The sequence below is a fragment of the Tachyglossus aculeatus genome, chromosome 20 (assembly GCF_015852505.1).
Source record: "Tachyglossus aculeatus isolate mTacAcu1 chromosome 20, mTacAcu1.pri, whole genome shotgun sequence".
NCBI lineage: Eukaryota > Metazoa > Chordata > Mammalia > Monotremata > Tachyglossidae > Tachyglossus > Tachyglossus aculeatus.
In genome coordinates, this window is record NC_052085.1 from 15,949,155 (window position 1) to 15,965,151 (window position 15,997).

Sequence of the window (15,997 nt, forward strand, 5' to 3'; positions counted from 1 at the left end):
CGTTGGGCTGAACGCTTGGAAAGTACTTCTGTTTCTGCCCATTCATTCATTCAGTCATATTTATTGAGCGCTTCCTGTGTGCAGAGCACTGGGCTAAACGCTGGGAAAGTCCGTCCATCTCTGCCCATGCACACCTGTCTCCTCTGCTCAGTCATTCAGTCGTATTTACTGAGCGCTTCCTGTGTGGAGAGCACTGAGCTAAACGCTTGGAAAGTACTTCCATTTCTGCCCATTCATTCATTCAATCGTATTGAGCGCCTCCTGTGTGCAGAGCCCTGGGCTAAACGCTGGGAAAGTCCGTCCATCTCTGCCCATGCACACCTGTCTCCTCTGCTCAGTCATTTAATCGTATTTATTGAGCGCTTCCTGTGTGGAGAGCACTGGGCTAAACGCTTGGAAATTACTTCCATTTCTGCCCATTCATTCATTCAATCGTATTGAGCGCTTCCTGTGTGCAGAGCACTGGACTGAACGCTTGGAAAGTCCGTCCATCTCTGCCCATGCACACCTGTCTCCTCTGCTCAGTCATTCAATCGTATTTATTGAGCGCTTCCTGTGTGGAGAGCACTGGGCTAAGCGCTTGGAAAGTACTTCCACCTTTGCCCATTCATTCATTCAGTCATTCAGTCGTATTGAGCGCTTCCTGGGTGCAGAGCACTGGGCTAAACGCTGGGAAAGTCCGTCCATCTCTGCCCATGCACACCTGTCTCCTCTGCTCGGTCATTCAGTCGTATTTATTGAGCGCTTCCTGTGTGCAGCGCACTGGGCTAAACGCTTGGAAAGTACGTCCATCTCTGCCCATTCATTCAGTCATTCAGTCGTGTTTATTGAGCGCTTCCTGTGTGCGGAGCACTGGGCTAAACGCTGGGAAAGTCCGTTCATCTCTGCCCATGCACACCTGTCTCCTCTGCTTAGTCATTCAATCGTATTTATTGAGCGCTTCCTGTGTGTAGAGCACTGGGCTAAACGCTTGGAAAGTACTTCCATTTCTGCCCATTCATTCATTCAATCGTATTGAGCGCCTCCTGTGTGCAGAGCACTGGACTAAACGCTTGGAAAGTCCGTCCATCTCTGCCCATTCACACCTGTCTCCTCTGCTCAGTCATTCAGTTGTATTTACTGAGCGCTTCCTGTGTGGAGAGCACTGGGCTAAACGCTTGGAAAGTACGTCCATCTCTGCCCATTCATTCATTCATCCATTCAGTCGTACTTATTGAGCGCTTCCTGTGTGCAGAGCACTGTAGTAAATGCTGGGAAAGTCCATCCATCTCTGCCCATGCACACCTGTCTCCTCTGCTCAGTCATTCAATCGTATTTATTGAGCGCTTCCTGTGTGCAGAGCACTGGACTAAACGCTTGGAAAGTACTTCCATTTCTGCCCATTCATTCAGTCATTCAGTCGTATTGAGCGCTTCCTGTGTGCGGAGCACTGGGCTAAACGCTGGGAAAGTCCGTCCATCTCTGCCCATGCACACCTGTCTCCTCTGCTCAGTCATTTAATCGTATTTATTGAGCGCTTCCTGTGTGGAGAGCACTGGGCTAAACGCTTGGAAAGTACTTCCATTTCTGCCCATTCATTCATTTAATCGTATTGAGCGCCTCCTGTGTGCAGAGCACTGGACTAAACGCTGGGAAAGTCCGTCCATCTCTGCCCATGCACACCTGTCTCCTCTGCTCAGTCATTTGATCGTATTTATTAGCGCTTCCTGTGTGGAGAGCACTGGGCTAAGCGCTTGGAAAGTACTTCCACCTTTGCCCATTCATTCATTCAGTCATTCAGTCGTATTGAGCGCTTCCTGGGTGCAGAGCACTAGGCTAAACGCTGGGAAAGTCCGTCCATCTCTGCCCATGCACACCTGTCTCCTCTGCTCGGTCATTCAGTCGTATTTACTGAGCGCTTCCTGTGTGGAGAGCACTGGGCTGAACGCTTGGAAAGTACGTCCATCTCTGCCCATTCATTCAGTCATTCAGTCGTGTTTATTGAGCGCTTCCTGTGTGCGGAGCACTGGACTAAACGCTTGGAAAGTCCGTCCATCTCTGCCCATGCACACCTGTCTCCTCTGCTTAGTCATTCAATCGTATTTATTGAGCGCTTCCTGTGTGTAGAGCACTGGGCTAAACGCTTGGAAAGTACTTCCATTTCTGCCCATTCATTCAATCGTATTGAGCGCCTCCTGTGTGCAGAGCACTGGACTAAACGCTGGGAAAGTCCGTCCCTCTCTGCCCATGCACACCTGTCTCCTCTGCTCAGTCATTCATTCGCATTTACTGAGCGTTTCCTGTGTGTAGAGCACTGGACTAAACGCTTAGAAAGTACTTCCACCTTTGCCCATTCATTCAGTCATCCATTCAGTCGTATTTATTGAGCACTTCCTGTGTGCGGAGCACTGGGCTAAACGCTGGGAAAGTCGGTCCATCTCTGCCTGTGCACACCTGTCTCCTCTGCTCAGTCATTTAATTGTATTTATTGAGCGCTTCCTGTGTGCAGAGCACTGGGCTGAACGCTTGGAAAGTACTTCCATTTCTGCCCATTCATTCATTCAGTCGTATTGAGCGCTTCCTGTGTGCGGAGCACTGGACTAAACGCTTGGAAAGTCCGTCCATCTCTACCCATGCACACCTGTCTCCCCTGTCATTCATTCGTATTTATTGAGTGCTTCCTGTGTGTAGAGCACTGGACTGAACACTTGGAAAGTACTTCCACCTCTGCCCATTCATTCAGTCATTCAATCGTATTTATTGAGCGCTTCCTGTCTGCGGAGCACTGGGCTAAACGCTTGGAAAGTCCGTCCCTCTCTGCCCATGCACACCTGTCTCCTCTGCTCATTCATTCATTCGTATTTACTGAGCGCTTCCTGTGTGGAGAGCACTGGGCTAAACGCTTGGAAAGTACTCCTATTTCTGCCCATTCATTCGTTCAATCAAAAGTATTGAGCGCTTCCTGTGTGCAGAGCACTGGACTAAACGCTGGGAAAGTCCGTCCATCTCTGCCCATATACACCTGTCTCCTCTGCTCAGTCATTCAATCGTATTTATTGAGCGCTTCCTGTGTGTAGAGCACTGGACTGAATGCTTGGAAAGTACCTCCACCTCTGCCCATTCATTCATTCAATCGTATTAAGCACTTCCTGTGTGCAGAGCACTGGACTAAACGCTTCGAAAATCAGTCCATCTCTGCCTATGCACACCTGTCTCCTCTGCTCAGTCATTCAATCGTATTTATTGAGCGCTTCCTGTGTGCAGAGCATTGCGCTGAATGTTTGGAAAGTACTTCCACCTTTGCCCATTCATTCATTCAGTCATTCAGTCGTATTTATTGAGCGGTTACTGTGTGCAGAGCACTGGGCTAAACGCTGGGAAAGTCCGTCCATCTCTGCCTATGCACACCTGTCTCCTCTGCTCAGTCATTCAGTCGTATTTATTGAGCGCTTCTTGTGTGCAGAGCATTGGGCTGAACGCTTGGAAAGTACTTCCACCTTTGCCCATTCATTCATTCAGTCATTCAGTCATATTGAGCTCTTACTGTGTGCAGAGCACTGGGCTAAACGCTTGGAAAGTATGTCCATCTCTGCCCATTCATTCAGTCATTCAATCGTATTTATTGAGCGCTTACTGTGTGCAGAGCACTGGACTAAATGCTTGGAAAGTACATCTATCTCTGCCCATGCACTCCTGTCTCCTCTGCCCATCATTGTCAGTCATTCAATCGTATTTATTGAACGCTTACTGTGTGCAGAGCACTGGACTAAACGCTTTGAAAGTCCATCCATCTCTACCTATGCACACCTGTCTCCTCTGCTCAGTCATTCATTCGTATTTATTGAGCGCTTCCTGTGTGCAGAGCACTGGACTAAACACTTGGAAAGTACTTCCACCTCTGCCCATTCATTCAGTCGTATTTATTGGGCGCTTACTGTGCGCAGAGCACTGGGCTAAACGCTTGGAAAGTACTTCCATCTCTGCCCATGCACTCCTGTCTCCTCTGCCCATTCATTCATTCAGTCGTGTTCATTCATTCAGTCGTATTTATTGAGCGCTTACTGTGTGCAGAGCAGTGGACTAAACGCTTTGAAAGAACTTCCATCTCTGCCCAAGCACTCCTGTCTCCTCTGCTCATTCATTCACTCATTCATTCAGTCAGTCAGTCATATTTATTGAGCGCTTACTGTGTGCAGAGCACTGGACTAAACGCTTGGAAAGTACTTCCATCTCTGCCCATGCACTGCTGTCTCCTCTGCCCATATTATTTAATGCTTCCTAAAGCATTAAATAAATTAATTAAATAATTTATCAATAATTTAATTTACTCATTAAATTAATAATTTATTAATTATAAATTAATTAATAGTTTATTAAATAAATAAATTAAATAAATTCCTAAATTATTATTACTAAACGCTTGGAAAGTACGAATGGGCAACAGATAGAGGCGGTCCCTACCCGACAACGGGCTCACAGTCTAGAAGGGGGAGACAGACGATAATAAAGTGGTATTTAAGCGCTTACTATGTGCAAAGCACGGTTCTAAGCGCTGGGGAGGTTACAAGGTGATCAGGTTGTCCCACGGGAGGCTCACAGTCTTCATCCCCATTTGACAGATGAGGGAACTGAGGCCCAGAGAAGTGAAATGACGTGCCCAAAGTCACCCAGCTGACAAGTGGCGGAGCTGGGATTTGAACCCGTGACCTCTGACTCCCAAGCCCGGGCTCTTTCCACTGAGCCACACTATGTGAGCCCCACATGGGACAACCTGATCACCTTGTAACTGCCCCCCCAGCGCCTAGAACAGTGCTTCACACATACTAAGAGCTTGAGATATTTTTATTTGTTATCCTTATTATTGTTATTGTTATTTATTTTATTTTTAAGAGTATTATTTTTATTGTTAAGGGACGCATCCAAGGTCATGGCAGGCATTTGGAGGCCAGGACTCAGAAATGTGCTTATAGACCCAGATTGGGACAAGAACTTGATGTGAATTTAGAGCTTTAAAAATCGGGCTCAGTGACAGAATATTGCCCGCAGATTGGGACAAGAACTTGATGTGAATTTAGAGTTTTAAAAATCGGGCTCAGTGACCGAATATTGCCCGATGCTGTTCTGAAGTATCAGAAGCAATTTGGGATTGATGGTTGGTCAGAGTTAGCCTGAATAAACATGGGAGGAATAATAATAATATTATTATATTATATATATTATATATAATAGTAATAATAATAATAATAAGACCTCGGTTGCAGATCTGTCAGATCGCGTTTGCTGAGCCCCTACTGTGTGCTAATGATGTTATAATAGTAATAATAATGATAATGGTATTTGTTAAGCGCTTACTATGGGCCAAGCACTGTTCTAAGCGCTGGGGGAGATACAGGGTCATCAGGTTGTCCCATGTGGGGCTCACAGTCTTAACCCCCATTTTACAGATGGAGTAACTGAGGCGATGATGATGGTATTTAAGTGCTTACTATGTGTCAAGCACTGTAATAATCATTATGGTATTTGATAAGCACTTTGTGCCAGGCACAGTAATAATAATCATAATTTTGGTGTTTGTTAAGCGCTTACTATGTGCCAAGCACTGTTCTAAGCGCTGGGGGAGATACAGGGTCATCAGGTTGTCCCATGTGGAGCTCACAGTCTTAACCCCCATTGTACAGATGGAGAAACTGAGGCCATGATGATGGTATTTAAGTGCTTACTATGTGTCAAGCACTGTAATAATCATTATGGTATTTAATAAGCACTTTGTGCCAGGCACTGTAATAATAATAATAATTTTGGTGTTAAGCGCTTACTACGTGCCAGGCACCATGCTAAGTGCTGGGGTGGATATGAGCAAATCAAGTTGGACACAGTCCCACTTCTGTGAGGGGCTCACAGTCTCACTCCCCATTTTACAGATGAGGTAACTGAGGTACAGAGAGGTGAAGTGACTTACCCAGGGTCACACAACAGAAAAATGGCAGAGCTGGGATTAAAGCCCAGCCAGGCCCGTGCTCTATCCACTATGCCATGGTGGAGTCCAATGTATCAGAACAGTGCTTCAGCGCTTAGAACAGTGCTTTGCACATAGTAAGTGCTTAATAAATGCTATTATTATTATCATTATTAGTCAATCATATTTATTGAGCGCTTACCATGTGCAGACCATTGTACTGAGCGCTTGGAAGAGTACAGTGCAACAGTAGACACATTTCCTGCCCACAACGAACTTAGAGTGTAGGAGTTTTAACAGTTGGTTATCATTATTTATTATTAAGTGTTGTCGAGTCATTTCCGATTCATAGTGACTCCATAGATATACTTTCTGCAGAACGTCCTGTCCTCCGCCATAATCCGCAACCTTTCTAACGGTTCTTCCGTTATCCTCGTTATGGTCTCCATCCATCTAGCTGCCGGTCTGCTTCTTCCACTTTTTCCCTGGGCTTTTCCTAGCATAAGTGTCTTCTCCGGAGAATCAGCCCTCCTGATGATGTGTCCAAAATGTGCTATTCCAAGTGGAGTCATTTGGCCTTCCGAAGACCACTTTGGTTTAATTTGCTGCAAAATCCATTTATTTGTCTTTCGGGCAGTCCGTGGTATTCACAGAGGGCCTTTTCCAGCACCACAATTTTAAAAAATTGATATCCTGTTTTTTCACTGTCCAGCTTTTGGGTCTATACATTATCACAGTATAATACGGTATAATAATAATAATGATGGCATTTATTAAGCGCTTACTATGTGCAAAGCACTGTTCTAAGCACTGGGAAGGTTACAGGGTGATCAGGTTGTCCCACGGGGGGCTCACAGTCTTAATCCCCATTTTCCAGATGAGGTAACTGAGGCACAGAGAAGTTAAGCGACTTGCCCAAAGTCACACAGCTGACAATTGGCGGAGCCGGGATTTGAACCCCTGACTTCTGACTCCAAAGCCCGGGCTCTTTTCCACTGAGTTGGTGGACACAGTCTATAACAGTAGACAGTGTGTAACAGGTGGTAGACACACTCCCTGCCCGCGAGGCCCTTACAGCCTAGAGCAAACCTATATTCCCATAAACCAAATAACACGCCATCTATTCAAATGAATGTTAATTACTTCTTAACTTATCGAGAACCAAAAATCATTTGCACTAATGGGATTTTTATGCATCGTACTAAAAATTTTATTAAGGGATCCGTCCTCTGATAAATCACTAATGAAAAATGAAAACAAAAATACTTTGCTGCCTAGAGGCCAAATGCTTTAATTATGTGATGCAAACAATAAAGAACAATGCCCGTTTTAACGGTATTGACTTAAAATAGCCACAAAGGGAGGAGGAAGGGTAGTGGTTTTGTTCTCTGTCTCCCCCTTTTAGACTGTGAGCCCACTGTTGGGTAGGGACTGTCTCTATATGTTGCCAGCTTGTACTTCCCAAGCGCTTAGTACAGTGCTCTGCACACAGTAAGCGCTCACTAAATACGATTGATTGATTGATTGACATTTTTTGAGCACCTAATTTGGGCACTGCCTTATACTTAGCCCTTGGTGAGAACAAGGAGTTTACACTGGGGGAAACAAAGACAAGGCCGTGATTTAGACAGAGACACATTCGCAGCCAGCCACATGCCGGGAACTCGAACACAGAACCCAAAACATACACAGAGGCAGATCTAGGCCGAGCGACTAGTCCCTCGCACTGACAAGAAACGAAAACATTCTACAATTCACAGAGATGGATGTAAACAAACATACACAAAAACAGCTCAGTGAAAAAGAAAGCTGTGCCACGACCTCATTTGCAGAGTGGCACAGACCCGCAGCTGCTTGGAGAGAGGGGCATCGGGGCACGGCGACACACGAGACGTAGCTAGACGGAGGCACAGACTCAAAAATGCACTTAAACACCTAGATTGGGACAAGAGTCCGAATTAAGAGGTGTAAAAATCCGGCTCAGTGACAAAATATTGTTGATGCTGTTGGGAAGTCTCAGCAGCAGTTCGGGGTTGATGGTTGGACCGAGCTAGCCTGAATAAACAAGGGACGAATAATACGGAGCTGTAGATTTGCTAAAATGGCCCTACTCCAGTTCCCCCTCCCAGTAATAATAATAATAATGGCATTTATTAAGCGCCTACTATGTGCAAAGCACTGTTCTAAGCGCTGGGGAGGTTACAAGGTGAGCAGGTTGTCCCAGAGGGGGCTCACAGTCTTAATCCTCATTTTCCAGATGAGGTAACTGAGGCCCAGAGAAGTGAAGTGACTTGCCCAAAGTCACCCAGCTGACAATTGGCAGAGCCGGGATTTGAACCGCTCTTTCCACTGAGCCACGCTGCTTCCCAGTACGTAGAAATAACTGAGGAGATAAAGAGCAGATGGATTAAGACTGTGCTTAGTGCTTGGGAGGTCTTCAGAGAAGGTGAGAATATTTCCCATTCTATGTGGAACGGTCTCTCAGCGTTTAGAACAGTGCTGGGCACATAGTAAGTGCTTAACAAATACCATTATTATTATTCTGGCAGACCTGCATCTTAATCAGTGGTATATATTGAGTGCTCATTGTGTCAGAACACTGTACTAAGCACGTGGGAAAATGCTACAACCGAGTTGGTAGTCGTGTTCCCTTTCTACCAGGACCAGTCTAGAGGGGGAGAGGGACATTAAAATAAATTACACATATGTACGTAAATGTTGTGGGGCTAATATCAAGTAATTCTAATAATAACAGCCGTATTCGTCAAGGGCGTGCTATTTGCCAAGCACTGGGATAGATGCTAAATTGCCAGGCCCCACAAGGGACTCACAGGCTAGCGGGGGAGAAAAGGTCATGAACCCCCCCTTTTCTGAGGCACGAAGAAGTTAAGTGACTGGCCCAAGGTCACACAGCCGGTAAGTGGCAGAATAGGAAGCGGGACAGGCCGAGCGATTGTATTAACGTGGCAGCAGTTTGAAATGGAGAGGAAAGGGCGGATTTCTAACTTGCCACTTCACCGGTTTCATAAGCTCCCTCAGTTTTCTCCTCCGCATTTATGCATCATGCGTTCACACCCACAAGTGTGTTCTTTCCACTAGAAGATACCACCACTTTGTGAAGAAATTCGCCTGTTGGTGCGTGCGTGGGAATGAAACAGTAAGTGTGAGACCCACATCCTCAGTCACACTGAACCCATCTGATTGCTCTCTGCTGTTTTTACTGTAGCTTCCTTATCTCATGAAGCATTCAGAACTTCTGCTCGAAAAGAGCCGCCTCTTTCTTGATAGCAGTGTGTCACGATCAGTCAATCATTGGTATTTATTGAGCACCAAATGTGCACAGAGTAATAATAATAATGATTGCATTTATTAAGAGCTTACTATGTGCAAAGCACTGTTCTAAGCGCTGGGAAGGTTACAAGGTGATCAGCTTGTCCCACGGCGGGCTCGCGGTCTTAATCCCCATTTTACAGGTGAGGGAACTGAGGCCCAGAGAAGTCTTTTAGACTGCGAGCCCACTGTTGGGTAGGGACTGTCTCTATATGTTGCCAACTTGTACTTCCCAAGCGCTTAGTACAGTGCTCTGCCCACAGTAAGCGGTCAATAAATACGATTGATGATGAAGTGACTTGCCCAGAGTCACACAGCTGACAGTTGGCAGAGCTGGGATTTGAACCCATGACCTCTGACCCCAAAACCTGTGCTCTTTCCAGTGAGCCTGCTGGGTGACCTTGGGCAGTTAATTTCTCTGGGCCTCAGTTTTCTCATCTGTAAAATGGGGATTAAATATCTGCTCTCCCTCTCCATTAGACTGTCAGCCCATGTGGGACAGGGGTGTGTCTGGCTTGATTATCTTGTATATTCCTCTGAGTTTTGGAGTTTTTTAAATGGTATTTGTTCAGCACTTACTATGTGCCAGGTACTGTTCTAAGCACTGGGGTCGATTCAAGGTAATTGAGTTCATTCATTCATTCAATCGTATTTATTGAGCACTTACTGTGTGCAGAGCACTGTACTAAGCGCTTGGGAAATACAAGTTGCCAACATATGGAGACGGTCCCTACCCAACAGCGGGCTCACAGTCTAGAAGGGGGAGTCTAGACGGGGGAGTTGTCCCTGTCCTGCATGGGACCCACAGTCTTAATCCCCATTTTGCAGGTGAGGCAACTGAGGCACAGAGAAGTTCATTCATTCGGTCGTATTTATTGAGTGCTTTCTGTGTGCAGAGCGCTGGACTAAGCACTTGGAAAGGTACAATACAACAGTCACGGAAGTGAAATGACTTGCCCAAGGTAACACAGCAGACAAGGGGCGGAGAACCCAGGTCCTTCAGATTCCCAGGCCCTTGCTCTGTCCACTACGCCGTGCTGCTTCTAAGTCAGTATGCTCCTTCTGTCAGGAATTGTCTTCCTAATCCAGTGAATTTCCCAAGCGCATATTACAGAGTAGATGATCAATGAGTAGCTTTGATGATATCTTCCCCAATGCTTAATACAGTGGTTGGCACATAGGAAGCACTTAAATGCCAAAATTATTATTCATTCAATCGTATCAATTGAGCACTTACTGTGTGCAGAGCACTGTACTAAGCGCTTGGGAAGTACAAGTTGGCAACATATAGAGATGGTCCCTACCCAACAACGGGCTCACAGTCTAGAAGATGGGGTTTTCTCCCATAATAATGATGGCATTTATTAAGTGCTTACTATGTGCAGAGTGAGCCCACTGTTGGGTAGGGACTGTCTCTACATGTTGCCAACTTGTACTTCCCAAGCGCTTAGTACAGTGCTTTGCACACAGTAAGCGCTCAATAAATACGATTGATTGATTGATTGTAGAGCACTGTTTCAAGTACTGGGGAGGATACAAGGTGACCAGGTTGTCCCATGTGGGGTTCACAGTCTTAATCCTTATTTTACAGATGAGATAACTGAGGCCCAGAGAAGTTATTATATGTTGCCAACTTATACTTCCCAAGCGCTTAGTACAGTGCTCTGCACACAGTAAGCGCTCATTAAATACGGTTGATTGTTTGATTAAGTGGCTTGCCCAAAGCACATAGCTGACAAGTGGCGGAGTCGGGATTTGAACCCATGACCGCCGACTCCCAAGCCCGTGCTCTTTCCACTGAGCCACACTGCTTCTCATGATTTAATTATCATTATTATGATGATAATATATTTATGATTATCATTATCATTCCTCCACCCCCCTCCCTTTACAGACCGCTAATCTTTAAACCCTTTCTACTAACTCCAGGCCATCGTGCCCCGTTGGGATTCTCCCCCCGCCAATCCTTTCCGGATGCACACATTCACTCTCGCAACTCTTTCCGTCTAAATTTAACATTGCTTCATCATCATCATCAGTCGTATTCAAAGCTGGACAGCTGATTGTTTCAGAATTTCATTTCTGGTGCCCCTGTCCTACCATTCCGTATTAAGTAGGGCTTAAAGGTGAGTCTGTTAGCACATAAGCGTTGGGAACTTTATTGTGAAATTTCCCCTTTTCAGACTAATAAAGCGGTTCAGCCGCTGGATTTCCTTTCATAATGTTGTGCATTATGAGAAATTTTCATTGTATCTGATTACCCCATTAGCGTAGACTGCATGATAGCTTTACCCTCTGCTTTTTTCTATTTCCAAATAAGATAAGCTTTGAGCTAAAGCGGTGTTTTGATCTTTACTGTGGTTTACAGTCTGTTAGATAAGCTGTGAGGGAGCAGCTGATAATGTGGAAACAGGAAGGGAGTAACTGAGAAATGAGAAAGGCATGAGCACTTCATCTCCGGTTACCCTAGGCAGAGAAATCTGAGAAAGAGCCATCGAAAGAAAGGAAGTCAAGTCCCTCAAACTCCCCTCCTCCTCTCCCTCCAACCCACCCACAGCTTTCTGATAAAATTGCCTTTAAAACAAATATATTTCTTAAGTTAAGGCTTTTCACTAATTGCAAGTCTTCTCCTCCTACCCCTGACACACACAAATACTCTTCCCTCTCTCCCTATATATCTATCTCCAAATTAGTAGTTTTACTGTACTGTAAAGAGTATTGTTTCATTTCTTGGTCCTGGAAACTAACTGGCAAAAATTTTCATCTAGCAGATCAGTGTCATAAAGAATTCCTTTTTCAAATCGTCACCATGATTTAAAGAATTTTGTGGGCTTTGCCTTTAAAAAATTAATGATGATGATGATTGTATTTATTCAGTGCCAAGCACTGTAGAAAGCACTGGGTAGATATAAGATAATCAGGCTGAACATAGTCCTTGTCCCACATGGGGAGGGAGAACAGGTATTAAATATCCATTTTACAGATTGTGAAGTACTTATTTCATCAACATCAGAAGATCAGTTGATTTTTAACATTTTTTTTTCCTTTTAGGGGTTTTTTGAATAACTCTCCTCGAATGCAAACAACTACATAACCATGGATTCCTACGGTAGAGTTGGAAATAGTCAAATGAAGTCTAAAATATTAGTCAAAAGAGTAAGTAAAAGGTTATTTAATGACACTTTGGGAATTGTGATTATATAGTCATTACGTAGGGGGTTTTTGGTTTGATGCCCAGTGGATTACATTTTGATTCAGTTTTTATCACGGCTTAATATCAAATCAGTAAACCCAGTTTTTCGCAATAATTATCATCATCATCAGTCATATTTATTGAGCGCTTACTATGTGCAGAACACTGTACTAAGCGCTTGGGAAGTACAAATTGGCAACATAATTACAGAAAGAATCACGTAGTATAAGGAGAGGACAAAAAGAATCTGCATATAGCTTCATGCTTTTCTTAAGAATTCTCAAATACTCAGAAATATGGCTTAATAGGATTACATTTAGATATGAAAATTAGCCAAATTTTCTAATTAAAAGCCTTTTACCCGCCCTAAGGCATTTTTTAGTGTACATTTTTCTTTCCATGAACTTTTCACCCTTAAAACTTTAATTGTTTCCACTATAAGACAGCATGCTAAATTATTCATTTCTTTTGGCAGTGGCCTTTTAAAGGAAATGCACATTTAATATTTTAAATGATCTGTGTTGACAAGAGCCTTCCCTCTTTGTTGCTTAGATTTCAGGTCTTTCTGTAGGCTGAATGGTTAGTTCAGGTAGTTAAAATACCTCATTTTTGCTTGGTAATCCTACTCACCGTGAACCATCTGGTTCCTGATTTTTAAGGGAGGTCGTTAGAGCCACTCATGGAGAAAACGTCCTTGGTAGGGCTTAGTAGGGTGTAGGCTCTCCTTCCCCATGGCTCTAAATTTAGGGAATTAGCCACCTGACTGCTTTTGGAAAATCTTTGCTTGAGGCCTCAGGAGAAGCAGAATGGCCTAGTGGAAAGAACCTGGGCCTTATAGTTAGAGAACCTGGGTTCTAATCCCGGTTCCACCCCTTGTCTGCTCTGTGACTTTAGATAAGTCACTAAACTTCTCTAAGCCTTAGTTACCTCCTCCGTGAAAAGGGGATTAAGACGGTGAGCCCCAAATGGGACAGGGACTGTATAATAATAATGGTATTTATTCAGTGCTTGCTGTATGCACTGGGGTAGATACAAGATAATCAATTTGGACACAGTCCCTGTCCCACATGGGGCTCACAGTCTTCATCCCCATTTTACAGAGAGGGGAATTGAGGCACAGAGAAGTGAAGCAACTTGCCCAAAGCCACAGAGCAGGCAAGTGGCAGAGCCAGGACTAGAACCCTGGTCCTTTCGACTCCTAAGCCCGTGTTCTATCCACGAGGCCGTGATAACTCCAGTTGAAAATGTTTTCAAGTTGGACTTGTCCATTAGAGTGTCAGTTATCGGTGTAAGGGAGCATGTCACTTTATTCGGTTCTTTCCGGGAGCCTTATCTAGTACACCACACCAAACGGGTATTCAGTACGCGCCTCTAGCCCTCTTACTTTTAAATGGTGTGTTCATAACTAAGAAACCAGATCATTAGGTGGGCTTTTAGCAAGGCTGTTGGGGTAAAATTGAAAGGGATACATTAGGGGGAAAGAATGTGTTCTTTAAAATACTTGTATCCAGTGACGAGAACAAGAAATCACATAAAGAGTAACAGGATATTAGGCGGGCCAGATGAGAGAATGATGAGCTTCTTGTAATGGATGCCAAATCTAATAATAAGCAATTCCTCATTCAGTGGGTCAGGGAACGGGATAGGGAGGGATAGCAGGTGCATTCAGGGGTGACTAGAAAACTGTAAATGGATTCGATTGATTCTTTAGCTCGGTCTTTGCGGAGAAAGAGGCACGGGAGGTTCCCACAGACAGGTCAGAGGTAAGGGCTCAAGTTGAGGGAAGCACACAGAATGTTTTAGGTAAATTTCTGTTGTAGGTGGCCGGTTGAGTCACCTGGGTGTTTTGAAGGAGCTTGGAGGAAAAGTGAGAATCTGCTAAGGAGAACAGATACGACTAGCCTGAATACTGGAGTACTGACAGACTGTATCTTGTAAATCATCTTAGCGGGATAGGATGAGTGATTGTATTAACGTGACAGCAGTTTGGATGGAGAGGAAAGAGTGGATTTTGGCTACGTACTAAGCACTGTACTGTTGTGTACTGAACTTGGGGGAGTACGATATAATGGAGTTAGTAGAAATGTTCCCTGTCCTCAATGAGCTTGCAGCCTACGAAAGTTCCACCCTGAAGCTTTTCTGGGCCCTGATTAATAATGACACTTGCCAAAAGTTGGGCTGTGGATATAAAGCTGGGTCCCCCGTAACTGATGTTAGAATTCATTTTATTAAAATTTTAATTAATGATATTAGAAAAGGAGGTGCACAGATGACAGCCATTCTGAATAGTGATAAGCTGAGTTGTAGGGGATGGGTTAGAGGAAAACCTTAGTCTTAGAAGAAACATTCTTTAATTTAGGAGGATTGGATGCTTGGAGGGGGCAGCCAACACACTCCTTTGGGGCCCTTTTTGGACACCAAGTACTGAGTTCGGTGTATTGTTGATCTGCCCGAATGGAATCGCTTATGTTTTTAAGCGTTTGACAGTTTTGACTGTACTATCTTTATTGATGGGTGTTTTATTTTCATACCCGCACACCTGAGCCAACATTTTAATCCTCTTTTTCCTTCCTGCCCCAAGTCAGTCCCTCGCTGAGTTGCTCCTGACGGCCACTTTTCTGAACAGGATCCCCTCTTCCTGTCTGGCCTCTTTAGCACTTGCTCCTTCTCAAGGTGCCAAATTCCATTTGTTGAAACAGGTGGCACAGCCCGTTCAAACTACATCAGCAGCTCAGCGGGGGAGCTTTGCCCGATGAACTTATGTCTAGTTCAGGGCCTGACGGATAAAAGGTGCTAAATTGAAAGTAGCTGTAATAGTATCTAGGTGCTTACTAAGCACTGTTGATGTGGAGGTGATATCGGCCCAGTTGGTCTCTGGCCACCAAGCAGCTCACAGTGTGAGTGAGGAGGAGGGGAATGTAAGGAGGTGGCAACAAACACTTAAGGGAAGGAGAACAAAGACACAGACGGCAGAGCCGACGACAAATATGACAGCAGCAGCAGCATTTCAGGTTCTTCACAACTCAGACCAGCTAGCCCAGAGGCCTGGAGCGGTAGATAGCCCCCCGGGGGGACGCGATCCGAAGGAGCCAGGCTTCCCGGTGGATTCGTTCTGCCCGGATGGAGTGGCTGGGGCTTGGGGAAGGAGTATAATTTCCCGCCCAGCGCGCACTGGATGTGCTGGGAACACTTGTCCCAGACGTCGCGGGCGGAAGACGGCAGGTTCTCGGCCGTCCGGTGGAGAGGTGGTGGGAGAAATTGAAACCCCTGGATCATTCTGATGTAATTTATGAGTGAAGAATCAGACAACAGGCGAACCCGTTTGCCCCGTCACTGCCGATTTTATTTTGTTAGTATGTTTGGTTTTGTTCTCTGTCTCCCCCTTTTAGACTGTGAGCCCACTGTTGGGTAGGGACTGTCTCTATATGTTGCCAATTTGTACTTCCCAAGCGCTTAGTACAGTGCTCTGCACATAGTAAGCGCTCAATAAATACGATTGATGATGATGATGATGATGATTTTCTGACCAGAAAGTAATT

At 44.9% G+C, this 15,997-nt stretch overlaps 1 protein-coding gene across 4 annotated transcripts in view; it reads left to right on the forward strand.

The window, feature by feature from the left end:
* The window catches only part of AKAP11 (A-kinase anchoring protein 11), a 64,415-nt gene that overhangs the window by 3,433 nt on the left and 44,985 nt on the right, over positions 1 to 15,997 (forward strand). For 3 of the 4 annotated variants that reach the window (XM_038762146.1, XM_038762149.1, XM_038762148.1), the window contains exons 2-3: positions 9,035 to 9,092; positions 12,317 to 12,421. In XM_038762146.1, coding sequence (XP_038618074.1) covers positions 12,362 to 12,421 — 60 coding nt within the window. In that variant the 5' untranslated portion in view covers positions 9,035 to 9,092; positions 12,317 to 12,361. Of the gene's footprint in view, positions 1 to 8,339; positions 8,382 to 9,034; positions 9,093 to 12,316; positions 12,422 to 15,997 lie in introns of those variants that run through there. The other variant, XM_038762147.1, reaches the window with a different exon arrangement.